At 56.9% G+C, this 23581-nt stretch overlaps 1 protein-coding gene across 1 annotated transcript in view; it reads right to left on the bottom strand.

The window, feature by feature from the left end:
• SHANK2 (SH3 and multiple ankyrin repeat domains 2) overlaps positions 1 to 23581 on the bottom strand; it is a 563804-nt gene that overhangs the window by 17099 nt on the left and 523124 nt on the right. Inside the window, 2 exon segments of the mRNA XM_070359054.1 lie at positions 5251 to 5331; positions 5910 to 6045. Coding sequence (XP_070215155.1) covers positions 5251 to 5331; positions 5910 to 6045 — 217 coding nt within the window.

Below are 23581 nucleotides of genomic sequence, written 5' to 3'. Positions count from 1 at the left end.
GAATCCAGGCCCCTCACTGGCTGCCGGCCTTTTTTCTGCTGGGGTGTGGCTCTTTCTCCAGGGATGGCGGGGGCCAGGGCTGGCTCCTGCACAGGAACGTCCATCCACGGGTCTGGCCATCTTCTTGGGCCCAGCCTCAGCTTCAGCCCATGCAGCTCAGGCATGCTGCCCTTCCCCCGGGTGAGGGGATGCCCCCGTTAGGGCAAGGCCGAGTGGCTGCAGCCTGCAGGGCCTCCCGTGGGGGCCCAGTGAGGGGCTCCAGAGCAGGACGGAGTTCCTGACATAGACAGTTACACAGCTGGGTCTTTGAGACCTCCTGTCCCTAGCAGGACCCCGCAAGTCCACGTCTGGGGTTTGCCCAGCTCACAGGGCTGGTCCACCCCACTGAGCAGGCTGGACCATGAGCCAGGATCCTCACAGGCCTGGACCGAGCTGGCAGACACTGTGGTCTTGGGGTCCCAGGCATGGCAGGCACTGCCAAAAGCCCTCAACGGTGGGTGTGTGCAGGGGAGGCAAAGGCGACCCTGCTGGGACTTTGGGGCGCCTTCATGCCATTTCTCATCTTAACAAGAACCCGGTTGTAGGGGGACTGTCCCCGTCCTGCAGACTGAATAACCGAGGAGCGGACGCCTTTCGCGCTGCTGGAACTCCAGGACTGGGGGGGAGTTCGCCAAGCCCTGCCGAGGGAGGAAATCCGGGCTTGCCGTTGGAACGGGCTGCCTCATCAGGCTGATCGAGAAGTCAGCATTGTGCTCACCACACCGCATCCGAATGGGTGGTTTGGGGGTGTATTTGGAGGTGTGTCCCTGGAGCCATGGTGACCCTGAAGTGGACAATCCCGGCCTTTGTGTAAACCTTTGCCCTCTGGTCTCCATGTCCCTTACGCATTCTTTGGAGCCAGGATACACGAGAGCATCTTGTTCTGCGGGGGTTGTGTTGGGGGCTGTTATTCTGTTTCTCAGTGAGGGTGGGTTAATGTGGTTTCTTCAATTCAGATGCAGAGGGCAGCCCTGGGCCACGTGCCCCGGGGCGCGGGCCCCTCGGGGGCTCGTCTCAAGCCTGCACAGCCCCGTGGTGCAGGGCTTCTTCACTGGCACACGAAGGCTTTTCAGGAACACTGCGAGACTGGGTATTTGTTCCTGCTTCTAGGCTCACAGGATTATTCTGCTTCATTTACACAAGCCTGGGATTGGGTCTCTGTCGGTGCTGAGATTAGTGAGTCCAGCCCTGCGGCCTTACAGTGAAGCACTCCGAGGCCAGAGGCCACCCTGCCAACGAGGCTAAACTGTCAAGTCTTCAGAAACAATCTAGGAATGAGCTGATGCAAACACCCCGGAAGTGACCCTGTATTTTCATTTTCTAAGCAAACATATGGCATGGTGCCCACCGTCCACAGGCTGCATACTTCCTGGGTCGGGGGGTGGATGTCAAGCATTGGGGGGCAGGCCGCAGGCAGCCCCGTCTCTCTTGGGGACCAGAGCATGAGTGGGGTGCTCCTGCCTGACCCCGGAGCCCCCAGGCACGAGCACTGCCCCAAGCACAGGCCGAGTCGCCCGCGTGCCCGAGCTCCCCTGGTGGGGAAGCCCCAGGTCGTTCAGCAGACGTCACTGGCGTGGTCTGCAGGAGGGAGGCATCGAATTAAGGAGTGGAATGACACCCCCCAAGTTGGGGCAAGGAGAGGAAGCCGACGCCAGGCTGACACCAGGCACCGGTGGCCCAGTCTCCCCTGGGGGAAATGGGGCGCCCACCCACTGCAGCCCACCCCCATATCCTTGGACCCCCATCTGTCCAGGGCCATGTTCTGGGCTAGATCCAGCAGCCCCGCTCCTCAGAACCATCAGGAGAGCGACCCCCGCTGCTCTGGAAACGCCTGGCATGGCTAAGATTCGGACTCTCAGATCCTATGGCGATTCGGGCGGTCGCTTCACAAAATGCGTCCTAATCTCGGGGACATCCAGGAAGCCTGTCCGTCCTGGTGACCTTGAACAGGGGGTCCTGCCGGCCCCCTGGGGTGTCTCAGGTGAGAAGGCACCCGTAGGGTCTCCTCCATGACATGGTTCCTGAGGAAGCTAAGCGCTGATGGCACCAGATGGCACAGACCAGCCACTCCCGGGGAAGCGGCAGCTGTCGGCCAGCTGCCCGTCTCTAATCTTCCCAGGGGAGGCCGTGCGGGAGTGCCGGGGGCGGGGCGGGGCGGGGCGCCCTGGCCCCCCCAGGTCCAGAGCAGCGGTGAAGCTGGTCCCTCCCCTCTGGCCCGGCTTCTGCTCGGAGCCGCCCCAGCCCAGTGTGGCCCTCGCGGTGGCCCTGGCTCCCCGCCAGCGGCCACGCGGACAACCTCTGGGAATGGAGCAGGTCCTCGGGAGATTCCTCGGGGACTAAGTGCGGCATCTAAGCTCAAACTCAGATTCACTTTCAACTCTCCGCTGTGCAAAGGGAGGTGGGCCCCTCCAGGAGCCCTGCCTGTCCTGTGTGACTCCGCTCCGGCCCAGGCGGCCGCACCTCCGTACGTGTCCTCTTGCCGCAGGCCGGGGGCCACTGGGGGCCCTGGGCTGGGCAGGGCCAGGCCGCACGTGCCCCCGACGCTGGGCCAGCCCGAGTCTGAGCTGCTCCTCCTGGCGGCAGCCCTCTCCACCAGCCCGATGACGGCCATGGGGTTCCTGCGGCCCACGAGCAGGGCCTCTTCTGGAAGGCACAGTGGGCAGAAACAGCGGTTCACGCCAGCTGGCCTTGGCCTTGGACCGAAGCGGGTTCAGAGGGTAACTTTCTGTGCCCCAGGCATCCGCCCCAGTGTCAAGAGGGTGATCGAGCCTGGAAAGCCCACTGGGAATCTCTGAGCGGGGGGTTGGCGGGGTGGAGGCCCAGGACCGCTGCAGAGAGAGGCTGTCGGGGTCAGCCTGCCTCGGGAGACTGTGGGTAAGAGAGGTGCGTTCTGGTGCTCCCGGACCCGAGACCCCAGATGCGGTCCCTCCGGACTCCAAGGACCACCCCCCGACCCCCGCCATCCCGGCGGTTTGCGTTCTGCGTCGTGCCTTAGTGGCAGAGCCCGGGCCTGCGAGAGGATCCCCTCCTTTCTCTGCACTGGTAACTCTCCAGCGACCAGGTGAGAAACACCCCGCCCGTGGGCACTGCTGGCGAGGGGCATGTCCACGGGGGCCTGGCTGCTGGGGGCGGGAGGGGCTGCTCACAGAGCGGAGGCTGGGTCCTCTGCGCCACCGCCAGCCGGGGGCAGGGAGCGTGTGGCCTGGCAGTGCCCCTCCCCTCCAGTTCCAGGGCAGCCTTCCTGCCCGTGGAGAGTGGGCTTCCTGGACGTTAAGGGGCAGTGGTCCCTGCCCATGGCAAAGGGCAGTCAGCGATTCGCTTGCCAGGGGCCCTGCTAGCCTGCACCCGAACCACCAGCCCGCAGGAAGGCCTCCCAGCCCCGACCCAGGCAGGCCCCACTGGACGACGGGGGACACGTCGATGACGTGGACATGACTCGGGGAGACGCAGACACGCTGGGCGAGCACAGACGGGGAGAGGCGGGGCAGACGCCACACGAGACGGGACGCGTCCCGGGCTGGGCCTCCCCCTGGAGGACCCCGAGCAGGGAGGAGACAGTACGGGTCACGACACACTCTGGACATCGAGTGAGGGTCACGGGGTGGTGGGGGCTCGCCCCTTACCCTTCTTCTTCCGGACGGAGGCTTGCAAACAGAAAGGGCAAGTGTGAGTCCCAGGGCGGCAGGGGTGGGGGCAGCGACTCCCGGGGCCCAGGTCGGGCTCCCTCGCTGAAGGCCTGATGACCGCCCACTCCACCACGGGGGCCCGTGGTCCGAGGCAGATGCAGGCGGGTGAGGGGGCGTGGTCCACTCTCCTGGGACCTGGGGGCCTGCCCTGTCTGCGGAGGACAAGGGGGTCCCCTCTCACAGCTCCTGCCCCCGCCGCAGTGGGCGTCACACGCCGACAGCTCTCAGGAAGGACCCTCAGCCCTGGGCTGACGCAGCTGGAGCCCCCTCGAGAGGTGATCTGCCTGTGGGTCGTCCTGGGGGAGCCCTCGTGGCAAACGCCACCGGCTTTAGGGACGCTCACGTGGACAGTCACACCGCTGTCCCTCTCGGGGGCTGGGCCGGGCCTGGGGTGCAGGGGGTAGTTTCTGGAGAGTCTTGTTTGGACAGACAAGGTGTGGTCCAGAAGGAGCCAGCGGGAGGGGGCTCTGGCGGGGCTGGGAGGCCCCACGGCAGGGCTGCCGGTTTCTAGAAGACCTAGGCCGTCGACCCAGCTGCAGGTCTAGCCCCAGGATGCGGTGATGGGCAAGGGGCGCTCACGAGGGCTGGCCCAGGCCCTGGGAGACCCTGACAGAGGAGCCGCAGATGGGGAGAGGCCACTGTGTCCTTCTTCTGGACGGAAGGGTCCAAGGGTCTCCCCCTTAAGGCTGGGCCCGGTCAGAGCCCCTGGAGAGTCCCAGACCAGCGAGGGTGCTCAGACCTCGCCCCCTTGACCGGCTGGGCCTGCGGGGGCGGGCTCTGCATCAGGGCTGGTTTTGTGCTCCTGGAAGCTGCCCTGTGCCAAGTCACAGATGCTACCCTTCTTCCCTGCCCGCCAAGCCCTCTCAGCCAAGAGAGCCTTCAGCCCCTGGCCGCTCCTGCGTGGTCAGAGCAGCCTCCTCGGGGACGTGTCCCTGAGCCGTGGTCCCTGACCCGGGGGGTCCCTGACCCTCCAGGATGGCAGCTCGCCAGCACTGGGTGCCACCCTCGTTATAAGCCATGCAGCTAGGCCAGGGGCCCACATGGCTCTGCGCGCCCTCCCCAGGCCATGCCCTGGGGCCCAGCGGACACAGCCCTCTGTCCCTTCTGGTCCTCTAGAGAAGGCCCCAGCAAGCCCCGTGCCCTGGCCTGCAGCCCGCCAGCCCACTGCTGTCTGTACCCGCCCCTGGGGCCACGCGCGAGAGGAAAGATCTCGCGGGCACCCTAGACCGCAGGGCTCTGCTTACCTTTATCCACTAGTGAGAGGCCCAAAAATTCAAAACAAAACAATGTTAGACGAAACAAGAGAGAGGAGGCCCAATGGTGAAGCTCCCCCGAGCCCAGGAGGGACGCAGGGGGCCAGTGCAGGAGACCACACTCAGGGAGGCTTCCTGACGCCCTCCCGGTCACTGGGGCCGGGAGAGGGGCGAGCGGGCAAGCGGGGGTACCATGCACAGGCTGGGGCTCTGCGAGGCCAGTCTGTGGGCACACTGGGCGCGGGGCCGGGCGGGTGGGAGCCGGCACTTACCGAGCTCCTCCAGCTCCGAGGTCATGGACTTGGAGCGCAGGGTGAGGGCCGTGGTCGGAGCTCGCTTTGGAGGCGGAGGAGCTGGGAGGGGGCGGGCGGGAGAGACGGAGTTGAGAGCCTGGCCCCCTGCTGCCCTCGCTCGTCCTTCCAGAAGGGTCAGGAGGGCCCTGACCTGCTGGGATGGCTCAGATGGGCCTTGCCCCGGGGCAGGGAGCTGGCGGTGGTCACAGGAAGTGCTGGAAGTTCTCACACGCGCCTCCAGCCTCCTAAGGGGGTGCATCTGGCCTGCTCCTGGCTGCCCTCTGCAGGCCTCACTCCGGCCCCGTGTCCCCCAGCTGTGACCACTCTTGGGGAGGCTCTTGGACCTCTGCCTTCCTCGGGCCCAGGCCGTGAGCTGCTGCAGTGGCCGATGCAAGTGTTTGGAGCGGGAGCCCCAGGCCCCCGTCTGTCTGCTGAGCACAGCCGGGCCTGAGGCCGGGGCGGCCCTTACCTCCTAAGCGCCCTTTCCGACTTGTTTCCTGCTCTCAGTGGGGGACTGGGAGCCCTGCGGAGGGCGAGCGATGGGGCGCCCTGCAGGTGCCTGAGCCCAGGACGCAGGGAGACAGGCCCCCGCCCTGCTCGCTGCGTCCCTCGGGCAGGCTGGGGGCGGGGGCAGGCACCTTTCTTCCGGGCGGTGTCATCCGGGTCCAGACTCCTGGTCACCGTGACCACCTTGAGGACCAGGTGGTTCCCTCCCTGGCGGATCATGGTCACGACCTGCCGGTGGCCAACCTTGACGACGTTCTCGTTGTTCACCTGCGGGGAGAGGAGGCGGGCGGTGAGCCCAGTGGAGGGGTCGCAGGCGGGCGGGCCCCGTGGGAGCGAGGGTGGTCCTCAGGGAAACCGGGAGGCTGAGGCCCGGGGGCCGGCCAGGGCTGCTTCCTGGGAGTGAACGTTCCCGCACCTGCCGGGGGACAGGACTACCTCCTGGGCAGCATGAGCCTCAGAGATGTCCCCCGGGGCAGCCCCAGGAGCAGCTTCTGGGCCACCAGCTTCACACCGAAGCCCAGCACAGGCTCCCTGCCCGGTGGGCCTTCCATGGCATGGTTAGGAGGGAACGCGACACTCGGCTGCCTTGTCCCTCGCCCAGACACCCCTGTTCCCTCCGGGCACTCCTTCCTTCCTCCTCTCTGGTCCAGAGGCCAGAAAAGACGGAAAGCTTGGCTGGGGAGGTGCTAAGGCCGATGCGTCACTATGTTACTCGGAGGGACAACCGCTCCCGGGACCCTGACCCTAGGGTCACCAGGATCACCTTGGCTGACACACCGTCCATCAGAGCCCCTCGGCCGGGAGCTCTTGGTGCCGGTCACAGCCTGTTCGTGCCCTCTGATCCCCATCCGTCCCTACTGGGATGGTGCTCGCGGCACGAAGGCACACAGGACCCCGGCGATGTCCTGTGGGCCGGTGGGGCCTGAGCCCCCGGCACTGGGCACCTCCCAGGGCTCAGCCGGGCTGCAGGCCCATGTGCCCACCGCCCTCCACCTCTCCTGAGCCCACGACCCTCCACCTCTCCCGAGCCCACCACCCTCCACCTCTCCCGAGCCCACAACCCTCCACCTCTCCAGAGCCCACCACCGAGAGGAAGGCGGGCCTGTCTCAGAGCAGGGGGCCGAGCTGCCCCTGAGCTACCTCCCCTGATCGCCAGGGCTCCACGGCTCCAGCCCGGCCCCCTCCCTCACGCCCCCGGCACCAACATGCCGCCCAGATGGGCTCTGTCCCCTGCTATCCCCTCCCCCAGATCCTGGTGTGAGCGCTGGGCATGGAGGGTGAAGCCTGTGACCACTCTGAGTATTGCCCAGGTGATTGAGGAATAAGAAGCACCCAACACCCCGCGTCCCCTGCGACTGCCTGGCCCTGTTTTGCTCTACTTCTCGGCCTGCTGTGGATTCCTTAAATGCGGTCAGTGCGGTGGAGCCACAGGCTCACCAGCGTGGTGCGTCTTCGCAGATGCAATAGACACCCCAGGTGTCTTTATCGTCTGGGCCACCACGGAATCTGCAAAGACACACTGGATGGGCTTAACAGCAGAATGGATATGACAGAGAAAAGAGTGAACCTCAATACGGAAATAGAACTTATCCAATATGAAGAAAGAGGAGGTTTTCAAAAGTGAACACAGTGTTAAGCACTCGTGGGACAACATCAGAAGGTCTAAGATGATGAGAATTAGAGGCCCAGAAGGGGAGAAAGTCAAGAGTCCTAGAAAAGGGAGAAAGAAAAAACGATGGCTGAAAAGTTCCCCGACTGGGTGAAGGACATTAATGTACAGATTCAAGAAGCCCAGTGATTCCCAAAAATGATAAATATAAAGAAAAGTCAGGCCTGGGCACGTTACAGTTAATTCGCTGAAAGCCAAAGGTAACACGAAATCTTATTAACGCGGGCAGAGGAGGACACGTTACTTACACAGGAACTGTGTGGACCTCACATCAGAAACTACAGAGACAAGAAGAGCCTGGAACAATGTTTTAAACCTGTAAAAAAGTAACTGTCAACCTGGAATTCTGTAACCACTTGAAAATACAAAGAATGGGGGCAAAATAAAGACCTTTGTAAATAAATGATGAGTTATTGCCAGAGAAGTTGCTGCCAGCAGGCTTGCACTACAAACAAAGCTAAAGGAAGTTCTCTAAGCTGGAGGAAAATGACAATGAATCTTTAGAAGGCGTGAGGATATCAGAAATGATACACACCTGGGCAAAATACGAAAGATTATTTTATCCTTATTAAACAGATACGACTGTTTTAGGCGGAAATGACACTGGTCTCTAGGGCTTCTAATGTGGGTAACTGTCCGTGGGACAGTTGCAGCAGGGCTGAGGCAGACACATCTATACGGTTGTCAAGTTTTATGCTTTATGTGAAGTGTGCACTATGAATTCTGAGTGGGTGGAAGAAGTTAAGGATGTACACTGCAGTCCTGGAGCCACCACTGAAGAGAATGGAAAGAGACACAGCTAAAAGCAGATAAAAAGGAGTTTTAAAAGTAGTCAAATAATCCAAAATCCAAAATAAAGCGGAAAAGGGAGAAAAGAGGAGAGCTGAAGAGCAGCACAAGGCAAGCTGAACGGCATCAGAAGTCAATGCGGTGAGACTCCAGGTAAAAAGCAGGCATTGTTTAAAAACACACACACACCATGGAAAAGAAGGGCCCAAATATGCTGTCGGCGCACTCAACACAGATTGAAAGGAAATAAATGGGAAAAAAATTCCCATAGATGGAGTGGCTATGTTACTATCTCACAAAGTAGACTTCATCCACTTTGAAAAGTGTTTTGGCAATTCCTCAAAGTTAAACATAGAGCTTACGATACGATCCAGAAACTCCAGGCCTTGTATATGACCAAGAGGACTGAAAACACAATCACACAAGTTCCTGTACACAAAAGTTCATAACAGCATTATTCACAGTAGCCCAACGGGCTGGAGGAATGAGCCCCTCGGTGGGCAAGAGAGCCCTCTCTGGAGTGACACAGCTTCCCAAATTAGGCTGGCAGTGATGGCTGCGCAACTCTGAATATGCTAGAATCCACTGGGCTGTGTAACTCAAGAGGCTGAAATTTTATGGTACATAATTTATAGATCAACAAAGCTGGGACAAAAACAGACTTAAGGAAAAAAGCATTTCCAGAAATAAAGAGGGATAGTTCATAATGATACAAGAGGTCATTCACACGGAAGGCGTAACAGGCATAAGCGTGTACGCACCTAGTCACAGAGCCTTAGTATAATGAAGCCCGATTTGACAGAATTAAAGAACAGGCAGCTCTTCAAACACAGTAGGAAACTTTAATACCCTTTTCTCAAATTGATGAAACAGACAAAAACATTTAAGAAGACTGCCCCCTCCCTGCCCAGATAGAGGACCTTGGGAGGTATTTTCTTGGCCCAGGTTTTCCGGACTTTGCTGATGTGCCCTGGTGTGTTCATCGCTCGTACTGGGTACTCACGAATCCCTTTCCATCAAGAACTTGCACCCCTTCATTCTAGAACGGTTCCTTCCATTATTTCCCGAACACTTCTTTCATTTTCTCTTTGAGGTACCTTTATTTAGCACACACTGGACTTTCTAAATTATCTTTCCAACTTTCCACATCTTTCTCTTTCTGGAAGACTCTTTTTCAATTTATTTTTCAATCTATTTCATATCTGCTATAATATTTTTTAATTTCAAGAGCTCTTTTGTTCTCTGTTACTTTATAAAAGAGCATTTTGTTCTTAAAAGATGCAATATCTTTTATCTCACTGATCATATTAATAATGTCTTTTCATGATCTGACTCTCCCTGCATGATCTGTTTCCTCTTTCTCTTCCCTTCACAGTATATTTGTTTTGGGCTTTGTCTTTCGTATTAATTGTCTCTCACACTTCCGCATATTTAAGGGAACACCCCCAGTCCCCCCGCCCCACTTCACCAGTGTGTAGTGCCCCCTGACAGGAAGCGCATATTTAAGGGAACACCCCCGGTCCCCCCGCCCCCGCCAAAGGCCTGACTTCTATCCTGGCCAGTTACTCTGTGAATACTGACAAACTGATTCTAACTTTACATGGAAAGGCAAAAGACCCAAAATAGCCACTGCAGCACTGAAGAAACACAAAGTCAGGCGCCTGACATTGTCTGACTTCAAGTCTTATTATAAAACTTTACCAATCAAGTATTGGTCAAAGAACAAACAGATCCACGGAGTAGAATAGAGAGCCCAGAAGTAGACCCACACAAATACAGTAACTGATCTTTGACAAAGGCACAAAGGCAATTCAGCGGACAAAAGATCATCTTTTCAACAATGGTGCTGGAACAATGGGATACCCACATGCAAAAAAAAGAAAAAAAAATCTAGACACAGACCTCACCTTACACCTTTCACAAAAATTAACCTCAAATGTGTCACAGACCTAAATGTAAAACACAAAAATTATAAAACTTCTGGAAAATAATGTAAAAGAAAATCTAGGTGACCCTGAACTTAGCAATGACTTCTTAGATAAGACACCAAAAGCACTCTCCATGAAAGGAAGAATTGATGAACAAGACCTCATTAAAATGGAAAACCGCAGAATACACTGTGAAGAGAAGGAGAAGGCAACCACAAACGGGGAGGAAATGTTTCCAAAACACACGTCAGATAAAGGACCGGCGTCCAAAATACACAGAGAACTCTTAAAGGACCCAAATAAAAACCAAGCAAAATATCCGGACATCTCCCCAAAGAAGATACACAGGTGATCAATATCATATGTCACTGCCTAGTCGCTCAGTCGTGTCCGACTCCTTGCAACCCCATGGACTGCAGCCCCCCAGGCTCCTCAGCCCATGGGATTCTCCAGGCAAGAACACTGGAGTGGGCTGCCATTTCCTTCTCCAGTCGTATGTCATTAGGGAAATGCAAATGGAAACAACCATGAGATACCAGTATACACCTACTTGAATGGCCAAAGTCCAAGACACTCACACCACCAAACACTGTCAAGGATGTGAAGCAACAGGAACTCTCCTTGCTGGGGTAAGTGCTAAAAGGCACAGCCATTTGGTAGACAGTCCGGTGGTGATTTAGAAGACCAAACATACCATAACTGTCTGACCCAGCAGTCAGGCTCCTTGGTGACCATTCACCCAAATAAGCTGAAATTCCTGCCCACACAAGACCCTAGACATGGACATTCACAGCAGCTTTATTCACAGACGCCAAAACTTACACACCACCAAGAAGGCTTTCAGTAGGTGAGCGGATAAATAAACTGCTACCTCCCGACAATGGACTGTTTCACAGCGATGAAAAGAAACGGACTCTCAAGCCCCAAGACACCCGGAGGAACCTTCAGTGCACACGCTAAGTGAAGGAAGCCAGTCTGTAAAGGCTACATGCTGTATGATGCCAACTACATCACATGCTGGAAACAGCAAAACTATGAAGACCACAAAAAGATCAGGGGTTGCCAGTGCTCGGGAGGAGGGAGGGATAAACAGGTGGAGCGCAGGGGAGTTTTAGAGCCATGACACAGTTACTCTGTGCAGGACTGCAATGGTGGCATCTGTCCAAGTCCAGAGAGGGAGAGGGGGAAGAGGGAACCCTAATGTAAACTTCAGTTAATAATAATGTGTCAATATTGTATCAGTGTTGGTTCATCAACTGTAACAAACTGTACCACGTTGGAGCAAGATGGTAAAAACAGAAATGGGTAGGTAAGGAGGAGTGAGAGGGGATGAGGGAACTCTGCACTTTTGGCTCTGTTTCTCCCTATAAACTCAAAACCTGCTTAAAATAAAAGTAGAGTCACAGATGAGAAAACAAACATGCCTGCCAGGGGGTGAAGCGGGGACGGGTACATTGGCAGATGTGATTGACAAGTGCCCACTACTACACTGGAGTGGGTTGCCATGCCCTCCTCCAGGGGATCTTCCCACCCCGTGGATCGAACCCAGGTCTCCCGCATTGCAGGTGGATTCTTTACTGTCTGAGCCACCAGGGAAGCCCATGTGTTTGATAGATCACTAATAAGGACCTGCTGTACAGCACGGGGAACTCTACTCAACACTCCGTAATAGCCTATGCAGGAAAAGAATCTTAGAAAGCGTGGATACATGTGTATGTGTAACTGACTCATTTTGCTGTACATCTGGAACTAATACAACATCGTAAATCAACTATACTCCAATAATTTTTTTTTAATTGCTCAGAGAAACAGCCTATTAATTAAAAGGAAGCTCATTTCTACATTTTCTATTATGGAATGTTGTCCTATGAGTGACCAAGAGCAGAGAGACTGTTCTTCCGTATCACCAAGGCCTCATCAGCCAGTGGCAGCATCATCAGGTGGGCGGTTCCAGCGCCTCCAAGCCGCCCCGCAACCCTCACGGGTCCTCCTGGCGCAAGCCCCAGCTTCCTCTCACCCTGCCTGAGAGCAGTCCTGGCAGCTCTGTGTGAAAAGACAGAGTCTCACACTAAAAGCACAGCCACAATACTACTATCGCAGCTAAAAGGTAGCCCTCATCCCATGGGTCAGGAAGTATCCCATCAGGGCTAGAGGGCTTCCCAGCTGTCTCGCAAGTGTCCCCAAGACGACAGCCGCTTCACCGGGACCAGGAGCCAGACACTGCGTTGGGTGGCGTGACTGCGAAGTCTTTCTCACTCTGCAGCCTCCCCGGTTCCTCTTTTATTCCCTCCCGGTCCGTTTGCTGAAGCAAGGGAGCCGTCACCCCTCTTGGTTTTGTTGACTGTGTGCCTCTGTCTTCCGTTTGCCTGTGCTTTGCAGGCTGGAGGCTGGGACCCGCTTCAGGCCTGCTTTGTGTCAGGCGGACGTCACAGGTGGGGCTGTGTGCCCCCATCGGAGCCCCCGAGTGTCGGCTCGAGGCTTTCTGGGATGTTAAAGCTTATGGATGGGTTTGCGCACGGTCAGCCTGATCCCCGCCCTGTTAGTTGATCAGTAACATTTCTAGCAGCCGCCGAAGGTCACTGCCTGGATCATTTACTGCCCGGGGGCTGTAAAATGCTGATATTCTACTTAGGGTGTTCCTTCTCCATTTATCATTTGGAATAATCTGTAAAGAGAAACTTCCCCTTCTCAACTGTTTGACTGCCCCGAGGGGCAGTTTCTTTAAGAAGGGCAAGATGCATGCCTCATTCTTCCTTTCTATTTGCCAGTTTCCAGAGTAATGAACGTGCTCCTTCAAGTGACCCATTCTCGAATGTAAACTGGTACACCCTCTGTGGAGAACAGGATGAAGAGTCCTTAAAATACTAAAAATGATCATGTGGTCCTGCAGTCTCGCTCCAGGGGATATACCTGGAGAAAACCATAATCCAAAGAGACACATTCACCCCATGCTCACTGCAGCATTCACAGTAGCCAGGACATGGAAGCAGCCTGCGTGTCCTCTGACAGAGGGATGGGTAAAGAAGATGTGGCACATATACACAACGGAGTATTGTTCAGCCATAAAAGAACGAAATAATGCCATCTGCAACCACACGGATGGACCTAGAGACTGTCACACTCGGTGAATTATGTAGGTCAGACAGAGACCAACACCAGTGAGAGTACTCACACGTGCGATCTAATTTAAAAATGGAACAAACGAACTTACCATCTACAAAAACAGAAGCAGACACACAGACGTCGAAAGCAAACTCACGGTTACCAAAGGGGAACATGGGGCTGGGGGGTAAGCAGAAGCTTGCGATAAACACACACACACACACACGCACACACACACACACACACTACTATACGTAAGACAGATATCCAACAAGGACCTACGGTCTAGCACCGAGAACTCTCCTCACTATTCGGTGACAATCAACATGGGAAAAGAGACTAAAGAAGAACGGATGCATGTGTCTGCATAACTGAACCCCTGAAACTAACACAGCACTGCAGACCAACAATACTCCAGTCGAAATTTAAAAAGAAAGCAACCCATTCTTTAAAAGTGTCATGATGAATTCAGGGATGTTTAAAAAAACCCTATTTAATACATCTGAATCCGTTGCAATTACTATGTTTTGTGTTTAAACACACTTTTGATTTTATAATGGTTTTAGATTTAGAGAAAAATTGTGATCATACAGCAGGGAATCCCTCGCCCCGACCCCATGTCCCCTGTTACAAACATGTTACATAAAGATGGTACTTTTGTCACAATCAGTTGACCAATACTGATACACTGTTACTAATTAAAGCCCACATTTAATTCAGATTTCCTTAATTGTTACCCAGGGTCCCTTTCCTGCTCCAGGGTCCCACTCAGGGCAACACGGGGCGTTTAGGCTCCTCTGGGCTGTGACGAAGATCATGGCATCCAGTCCCACCACTTCATGGGAAATAGATGGGGAAACAGTGGAAACAGTGTCAGGCTTTATTTTTCTGGGCTCCAAAATCACTACAGATGGTGATTGCAGCCATAAAATTAAAAGACGCTTACTCCTTGGAAGCAAAGTTATGACCGACCTAGATAGCATATTCAAAAGCAGAGACATTACTTTGCCAACAAAGGTTCGTCTAGTCAAGGCTATGGTTTTTCCTGTGGTCATGTATGGATGTGAGAGTTGGACTGTGAAGAAGGCTGAGCGCTGAAGAATTGATGCTTTTGAACTGTGGTGTTGGAGAAGACTCTTGAGAGTCCCTTGGACCGCAAGGAGATCCAACCAGTCCATTCTGAAGGACATCAGCCCTGGGATTTCTTTGGAGGGAATGATGCTGAAGCTGAAACTCCAGTACTTTGGCCACCTCATGAGAAGAGTTGACTCATTGGAAAAGACCCTGATGCTGAGAGGGATTGGGGGCAGGAGGAGAAGGGGACGACAGAGGATGAGATGGCTGGATGGCATCACTGACTCGATGGACGTGAGTCTCAGTGAACTCCGGGAGTTGGTGATGGACAGGGAGGCCTGGAGTGCTGCGATTCATGGGGTCACAAAGAGTCGGACACAACTGTGCGACTGATCTGATCTGATCTGGGCTGTGACAGCTCAGACCTGCCTTGCTTTTGCTGAGCTGGACGGTTTTGAGTAGCCGCCAGGAGTTTGTGGGGTTTCTCCCCAGCGAGGAGGGCGGCGGGTCTGGGGAGGAAGTGCCCCTCCTCCACCCCCCAGGGCACCTGCCTGCTGCGGGCACCGCTGCCCTGCGCACCTGGACGAGGGGAGATCGCCAGGCTGTCCTCTCTTCAGCGCACACTGCCCTCTTTGGAAGGAGGTCACTGGGCACAGCCACCCCCAAAGGGTGGGCCCTAAAGCCCTGGCTCTTTGAGGGCCAGACCCTCCACACACACTTGAGGGACGCTTCTGCCGGGAACTTGTCGCTTCTGCTTAGGTAGTCCTCGGGTGTTTACTTCCGTCATCAAGACCCTGCAGTGCTCAGATCGCCCCCGCTCGGGCCATCGGGAGCTGTGTATCCCCGAGGCCTCTGGTTTCCCACATCCCTGCCTTTCTGGCCCCGCAGGAAGCTCTGGGCTTCTCTCCTCTCAGGCGCCTCTGTCCCGCCTGAGCTTGGGAGGAGCGTCTAGGTCACCCCTGCGCCGGATCCGTGTGACCCTAAACATCGTCAGCACTGCCCCTACTTGCTGATGAGACACGCGTTCAAGGCTATGTGTGAGATTATAGATCATTTCAGCTGAGCTTTAGTGTAGCAGGATTTTCCTTCTTTGATTTTATGTTTGTATCTCTTTATCTTTGCTAAAAAAATCTGGGTTCTTAATGACTGAAGCTCCAATACTTTGGCCATCTGATGCGAAGAACTGACTCATTGGAAAAGACCCTGATGCTGGGAAAGACTGAGGGTGGGAGAAGGGGACGACAGAGGATGAGATGGTTGGATGGCATCACAACTCGATGGACATGAGTTTGAGCAAGCTCCGGGAGATCGTGAAGGGCAGGGAAGCCTGGCGTGCTGCAGTCCATGGGGTCACAGAGAGTCGGACACGACTTAGCGACTGAACAACAACAAAGAAATGACTTATTTTCTTGCCCTCTTATCTATGTACCTGTCTGTCTGTCCATCCATCCCTCTGTCTATCCATCCATCCATCTGTCCATCCGTCTAGCTACCTGGCATTTATCTATCGCCCATCATCTCTATCATTAGACAGTTTCAGGGGAACATCATCAGTATCGTTACTAACAATAAAGTTACTGAAAAAAGTGAGATTTCTTTCCATTGTGCAGTGGCATACAAACTGATACGTGAAATAATTTCCCCGTTAATGCCATTAGTTTCATTTGTGGTTATGTTCATTTATATTACTTTGGTTTTCAAAATGTCGACTTAATTGTGAAGTATTCACCCAATTTCATAATCAAATCTACAGCAATTTGACCTCAGAAAAGTCTTTTCTCTTCCTGTGCTCTACCCCGAGGAAACGTTAAATTAAAAAACATTCTTGTATAATACTTTAAGAGAATACTACCCTGTAAAATAAATGTGGTTCTTTTCTTTTTTAACCAGCACACACAAAAAAAAAAAAACCCACAACACTTGTGTGTGAGGACTGTCCTTCTGTTAAAAATAAAAAGCACACATCTGTGTGAGCCTATCTACGTGCGTCCCCACATGCGTGTGTACGAGAGTGTGTGTGCACACGTGTGTACATGTGCGTGTACACCTGTGTGTCCACTCCCTACCTTCTGGTCACCCGTCTCTCGCGCTCTCTCCTGCACGTGACCAGACGCCCCCAGAGGCACTGCCGGGCCGTGTGCAGCACCTGGGTCCCCTGGGGCGGGGTGGGGGGCACCCAGGGTCCAGCCAGATGCAGGAACCGGCAAGGACCAGGGGTGCCAGGCCGTGTGCAGCGATGCTTGGCTCCCCGACGGCCCCCGGGGTCCTCGCTGGTTCCTCCATCTGGCTGGACCCTGGGTCCCCCCGCCCCCGTCTCCAGGGGACCCAGGTGCTGCTGGGCCTCGGCCTGCGGGGCCCCGAGGGGCATGTCTGTCTCAGTGTGCTCTCCAGCCGCGGCCCAGGATGCTGCACTCTGGGTCTCTGAGTCCCCGTGCCCCCAGGCTCCCAAACCACGCTGCTGCGGGCTTTTCGCCCCCGCACCCTCCGCATTTATGCTGCCTGCTGACCCCCGCCCCGGGAGAAGGCAGCGCAGATGCGGCTCTCCACTGGGCCTCGCCAGTCAGGTCCCTGAAAGCCCTGCTGTGGCAAAGACGCACGTGGGACACGACTCAGAAGGCGCCGGCGGGCAGATCCCCAACTGAGTGGGGCTGCTGCCCGCCCCTCGGGAGACGCTGCAGGCCACGTCCTGCGGGTCTTGGTGGCGGGTGCCAGCCCATGCAGGAGTTGGGGCGTGACCATGTCCTCACTGGTCTCCAACCACAGTTTATTCAAACCCCAGTCTTGTCCCCTCCTGATTAGGAGGTGATCCCTCTAGACCCGGGCCCCTCCCCCAGGTCCAGGCAGGGCCTCGCTTGGGCTCAGACGCAGTCTGGCCAGACTCCCCCTGTGCTCCTTCAAGGATGCCCTAAGCTCCCCCTGGCCTTGGGGAGCGCGTCTATTCCCTCAGCTGTACCATGGTCGGCCCAGGAGACAGGAGGGAGAGAGGCAGCGTCCCTCGTCCAGGGTGACTCTGCATTACCCCTCCTGGGATTCCCTCCTGGGACCACTCTGGGAGACGAGAGGGTGCCATGGTCCAGCGACTTCTGCTGGGGGTCTGCTCCAGCCCTGCAGTCCTGTCCCCACCCCCCTGTAAAGATGCTGCAGGCGAGACCCTGGGCTGGGAGCAGGCGGCTTCCTTGTCCTGGCGAGCCTGAGGGCCCAGCGTCCAGCACCAGCTTAAAGCCGGTGGCTTCCTCCCCACCCTGGCTGAGCATCGAGGCGTGTGGTGGGGCCGCGGACGTGTGTCCGTGTCCACTCGTGCTGGCGTGCGGTTGTGTGCGCCCATGGAGGGAGTGTCCCCCGCTTGGCCTCACAGCTCCCTGTGCAGCAGGGGGCGGGGCCTGCACACCAGCAGGTGAAGGACGACTCCAGGTCCTCAATTGAGAGCATGCTGAGTGGGCACCAGCGGGGTGTCCCTGTGCTGAGGACCTGCGCGGTTACACCACTGAGCCCCGTGGGCAGTAGGCCAGCAGCCCCAGCCTCACCCCTCGCACGGCCTGGCCTCAGGGCCACGCCGGGTCTGACTCTGCCCACCACGGCCACAGAGAGCTGACCAGCCCAGCTCTCCATGCAGCGCCTCTCTGGTCCTGTGTGGATGACATCATGGGGAGTGTGTCTAATAAGCTGGAAGCAGCAGGCACTTCCAATGCCTTATCCGCAAATGCAAGTGGGGAGGTGAACCCTATAAAAGTGCTCTGAGATGCCCTGGAGGCTCTGTGGTCGGGTAGGCGGTAGGACTCCACTGCATGGGCTGAAGTGAATGCGCACGCACATGCAGGAGGCCTGGCAGCCCTTTTGGAGTCTGGAGGCAGCACGTGCCACGTTGGAGCATGTGTTCCCCACCCACCTACAAAGCCCTCTGTGAGGCTGTGGCCGAGTGGGGCCCAGGGTGAGAGCGTGGATGGTCCGCAGCAGGTCCCAGGCTGCAGGCAGGCCACTTGGCCACCATTCAGGGCCCAGTGACACCGAGTGTCCAAGCAAAGGGGATGCTCTGAGGAGTGTCTGGCAGGCACAGAGCTTGGGGACCCTGGAGCTGCCTGATGCCCCACCCTGCATGTGATTTCTTTTGAGAAACACCTGTTGGCTCGTGGGCCTCAAGGGCCTGAGGCCCCAGTGGTGCTGCTGCTTGCCGAGACTCACGTGGTCGGGGGGAGGGACCACTTCCATTGGACTCCGTGGTTCGTCCTGAACCAGCCCCAAACAGAGCAGACGGGCTAACGCCAAAGGCGGCGGCCTGGCCCGAGGCCAGGGCAGCACCCAGCCCAGGTCAGCAGCTCAGGGCGGGCTGGGAGGAGGCTGTTTCTCCCTGTTTCCCCACTTCCTGTCCAGAGCATCGGTCACACTGCGACAGCAGCGAGAGAAAGCGGCCTTGGGAGAAATGAAGTGGTTGGGGGTGACGGTGAAGGCACATGGGGCCCCCGGGAAGGACAGAAGGCTCTGCTTTTGTCCCTTCGGATGGAGCCCCCACCTGTCTCCGCGGCCTGAGGACAGCTGGCTGAAGGGCGTCTCCCCTTGACCCCCGAGCTCCGGCTCTTGGGCTGAAGGGTCCCCGTCCCTGTCTGACTCCAGGGGGTTAGGGAACAGGCATCTGTGCCCTCGGTGGGGTTGGGGGGGTTGGTGTGTGCTGGCCCGGGGCGCAAGGAGGAGGAATCTCTGTTTCCTCATGGGACAAAGACAGGTTGATACCCCAGGGGCGGGGAGCCACCTGGGCTCCTGAATTTGAGGACCTCCCTCACAGGGTGGGGGTGGGGAGAGGGCAGGGCTGGGTCCCTCCCCTCCTGTCAAGCAGGAGGGAACCTCCACTTCCAGAACAACCTCAGTGGGGGCCTGAGCCATCTTACCCTGTGTGTCCCACCTCCTTGCCCCGGCCCCCTTCTGTCCCTCCAGGGGCACCTTCCCCGTGTGCCCCTCCCTGCAGCCCTGCTCGCCCCCCCCGCCCCGCCCCCTTGATGTGCCAACAGCCTGGCCTCCTCGGCTGCAGGCCAGATGCCCCAGGGCCTCAGCTGCCCCAGGGGAGGGACGCTGCTCTGGCCCCTCCTCCATCTGGGCTCCCCCACCCTCCCAGGACCCCGCGCCTTAAGCTTCCCAAAGAGAGTGCCCAATCGAGACTCTGGTGACCGCCCCCGCAGCCACTGGGGACGGGCAGGGGCTGACCCAGGCCCGCTCCTCTGGGGGAGAGACCCCCCCCTCCCCGGCCTGGAACACCCCTGAGGGCCCAGGGGAGGGTGTGGGCTCAGGTGGGCCTGACTCAGGCTGGGGAATCCTAACGTGGCTGACGTACGTGTTGTGTTTAAAAGAATCATTTTGCCCTTAACGCAGAAGGGCAGTTGCTACAAAAGGCCCTCCAGGCACGTCGCCCACAGCACCGACACACGTAATTACGGTTGACTTGGGCTTGAAAGAAGGGGCGCTGCTGGTGGAGCCCCTCTGGGGGCGCTGATCATAGCAGGGGCCTCTGTGCCAGCCTCATGGCCTCCTGCAGCCCCGCTGCCTGTGACTCAGACAAGAGGTCCCTGAAGAGGGAATCTGGAGGCACCCGGCGAGCCAGCGGGCTGGGCCGGGCCCACCAGTTCCGCCGAGCCAGCTCCTGGGCCAGCGGCCACTCCTCTGCTGGCTCACGGGGTGGTGGCTGCACCACGCTGTCCCCAGGGCCGGGCCAGGCGCCCGAGGGCACCGGACTCCCGGATGGAACCTCAGAGACACACTGGAGACCCAGGCTCTGTCACTGTAACCTCCCGGCGTAACCAGAGCAGGTTAAGTTCACGCACGCGTTTCCAGGTTCGCGGCTAGAGAGACACGTTGAGGACCCAGCACACCTGTCCTTCCGCCTCTGTCTCAGCCATCACCTGGTCTCAGGTAAACGCCCATGGAACACGGCCGGACTGCATGCCGAAAGGAAAGAGCTTGGTGGGGACGCAGGATCCCGTAGTGGAGACCAGGATGGAGCTTGCTCCAAAACGCACAGAATATCCGTACAGCCCAGGAACCCCTCTTCTGGGCATGTGCCCCAGAGCAGGGACTTGAACAGACACCCGTGTGCCAACGTTCGTGGCATCGTGACTCCCAACAGCTAAATCATGTAAAATGCCCAAGTGTCCATGGATGGATGAAGGGAGAAAGGGTGGTCCCTCCATACAAGGGAATGTCACTCAGCCCTAAAAGGAGGAAACTCTGACACCTGCTGCAACGTGGACGAACCTCAAGGACCTTATGCTCGTGGAAAGAAGCCAGGCGCCAGAAGACAGCCACTGGGTGACCTGCTCACAGAAGGATGGACATTCACGGGGCGGGGGGCAGGGGGCAGGGGCGGGGCTGAGGAGGGGGGAGGCCAGCGTCTAGTGGGGGCGGGGCTTCAGTGGGGGGGGCGGGGGATGCAGCGGCAGGGGCGGGGCTGAGGAGCGGGAGGCCAGCGTCTACTGGGGGCGGGGCTTCAGTCTTCGGAGATGGAGCGTTGCGGAGGATGGACGGGGTGATAAGTGCACAACCGTGCGAATGACTGCACCTAAGGCCACTCAACCGGGCACTTAAAAGTGATGAAGACGTTAAGTTTCACGTTACGTGTATTTGCCACAGTTAAAAAAAACAAACAGCAATCCCACTGCTGGGCATACACACTGAGGAAACCAGAAGGGAAAGAGACACGTGTACCCCAGTGTTCATCGCAGCACTGTTTATAATAGCCAAGACATGGAAGCAACCTAGATGTCCATCAGCAGATGAATGGATAAGAAAGCTGTGGTACATATACACAATGGAGTATTACTCAGCCATTAAAAAGAATACATTTGAATCAGTTCTAATGAGGTGGATGAAACTGGAGCCTATTATACAGAGTGAAGTAAGCCAGAAGGAAAAACATAAATACAGTATACTAACGCATATATATGGAATTTAGAAAGATGGTAACAATAACCCGGTGTACGAGACAGCAAAAGAGACACTGATGTATAGAACAGTCTTATGGACTCTGTGGGAGAGGGAGAGGGTGGGAAGATTTGGGAGAATGGCAATTAAACATGTAAAATATCATGTAGGAAACGAGTTGCCAGTCCAGGTTCGTGCACGATGCTGGATGCTTGGGGCTGGTGCACTGGGACGGCCCAGAGGGATGGTATGGGGAGGGAGGAGGGAGGAGGGTTCAGGATGGGGAGCACATGTATAGCTGTGGCAGATTCATTTTGATATTTGGCAAAACTAATACAATTATGTAAAGTTTAAAAATAAAATAAAATTAGAAAAAAAATATATATATATACATATAGGTATTTATTTTTAAAGGGAAAGGCATGATCTGAGGTCCGGGAACCAGGTCCCGGCTCCGTGCCCCTCCACTGGTCCCTGGGAGCTGCCCTTTGAGGCATGGTGTCATCTCTAAAACGGGCCGTGGGTGACTTCACAGGGTCCCAGAGGACCAAGGAAATGCACACAAGTGCCCCCCGAGCCTGGGCCAGGGCGGGCAATGGGGTGACCCGTGGCTGATTTCCATGAATGGACACCCTTCCCCTGACTCGGTGGGAGGGTGGGGACCCGGGCAGGCCAGGGTCCCGCTGGATGGAGCACAGCTGCGGGCATGAGCGTTAGGCTGAGGTCCCACCCGAGGGGTGGTGGACACTGTGCTTCATGCTGGTCCCCCCTGCCGGGGCCTGGATACCTGGGTGGTGTGACCGGGTGAGATCCCGGCAGAGGCGGGGCCCCGGGGAGCCCCGCCTGCACGTCACACGTCACACGTCACACGTCACACGGGGCTGAAAGCAACTCGCCCACTCTTGCTCACTGGCTGGCTGGCGCCACGCCGACCCGAGAGGCTTCTCGCCTCTGCTGTCCACCTGGGTGTCTCGTCCCCGTCTTGCAGCCCTGGAAGCCGGGCTGCCCTGCTTCGGGTCCTGAGCTTGCGTGGCCAGGGCAGAGGCTGGCATGGAGCTCCAAGCACTTTCCCTCCTGAGCCTCCTCCCTGAAGCTCACGGCACTTGGGCGGAAGGAGGCCCTGCCTGGCGATGAGAGGCTGCGTTGGCGTTGGCTGAACACGCGTTTCCACCTGGGTGCTGCTCTAGGGAACATCTCCAGTCCGTAAGGGGGTGAACACGCTTCTGGGTGTTGGCAGGCAGGGCCGCCCGGACGACCGCGAAGGTTGCGCACTGCACGAGGGTCCCCCCTGGGTGGGGCCCCCACCCAGCCTGCACTAGCTCATCTTGCTGGGACCCCCCTCCCCAAAGGGTGCCTTTTCCAACCTGCTTTGAGGCCGTGGACAACACTGGGGGCCTGCGTGCATTTTCCAAGGGCGAGGGCCCCCCATCCTCTTCAGGTTCTAAAGCGGGATCCCACCCCAGAAGAGGGGAAGAGCCCCCCTACGAGGAGGCAGGCCCGGCCTAACAATCTCTCAGCCCGTACAGTCCACCTCCCACGCTAAACAGTGAGCACTCGATGGGCGTGGATAAAGGGCAGCTGCTGTGGAAGGCTATTTGAAAGTGCCTTCAAAAGTGAAACACAGGGGCTTCCCTGGTGGCCCTGGTTCCCCCTGGAGCCCGTGAGCTGCAACAGGAGAAGTCAGTGCAGTGAGAAGCCCACACACCACAACTACAGAGAGCCCGCACACAGCAACCAAGACCCAGCACAGCCAATAAATAAACATCTTTTAAAAAGAGAGAGAGATACAAAATGTTAAAAAAAAAAAAGTGAAACGCACGGGACTCCCCTGGCAGTCCAGTGACCAGGACTCTGCTCCCAGTGCAGGGGCCCAGGTTCAATCCTGGTCAGGGAACGAGGGCCCACACGCTGTAACTGAGTCCGCATGTCACAATTAAGACCCGGCGCGGCCAAATAAATAAAACGTGAGCCACAGAATGACCATACGCCCCAGCGATTACCACCCGGGTCTGTCCCCCGAAGACAGAGAAGAGTGGCTGCGACATGCGTCTGCACACCCTCATCCAAAGCAGCGTTTCACAACAGCCAAGTGGTGGAAACACCCTTGTTCAGTCCCTCGGTTGTGTCTGACTCTGCGACCCCATGGACTGCAGCACGCCAGGCCTCCCTGTCCATCACCATCTCCGATGTTTGCTCAAACTCATGTCGATCAAGTCAATGATGCCATCCAACCATCTCATCCTCTGTCGTCCCCTTCTCCTCCCACCTTCAATCTCTCCCAGCATCAGGGTCTTTTCCAATGAGTCAGGTCTTTGCGTCAGGTGGCCAAAAGATTGGA

Source organism: Bos mutus, chromosome 22 (assembly GCF_027580195.1).
Source record: "Bos mutus isolate GX-2022 chromosome 22, NWIPB_WYAK_1.1, whole genome shotgun sequence".
In the NCBI taxonomy this organism is placed as follows: domain Eukaryota; kingdom Metazoa; phylum Chordata; class Mammalia; order Artiodactyla; family Bovidae; genus Bos; species Bos mutus.
The sequence above is the reverse complement of the archived record's forward strand: the minus strand, read 5'-3'. Positions and strand labels throughout refer to the sequence as shown.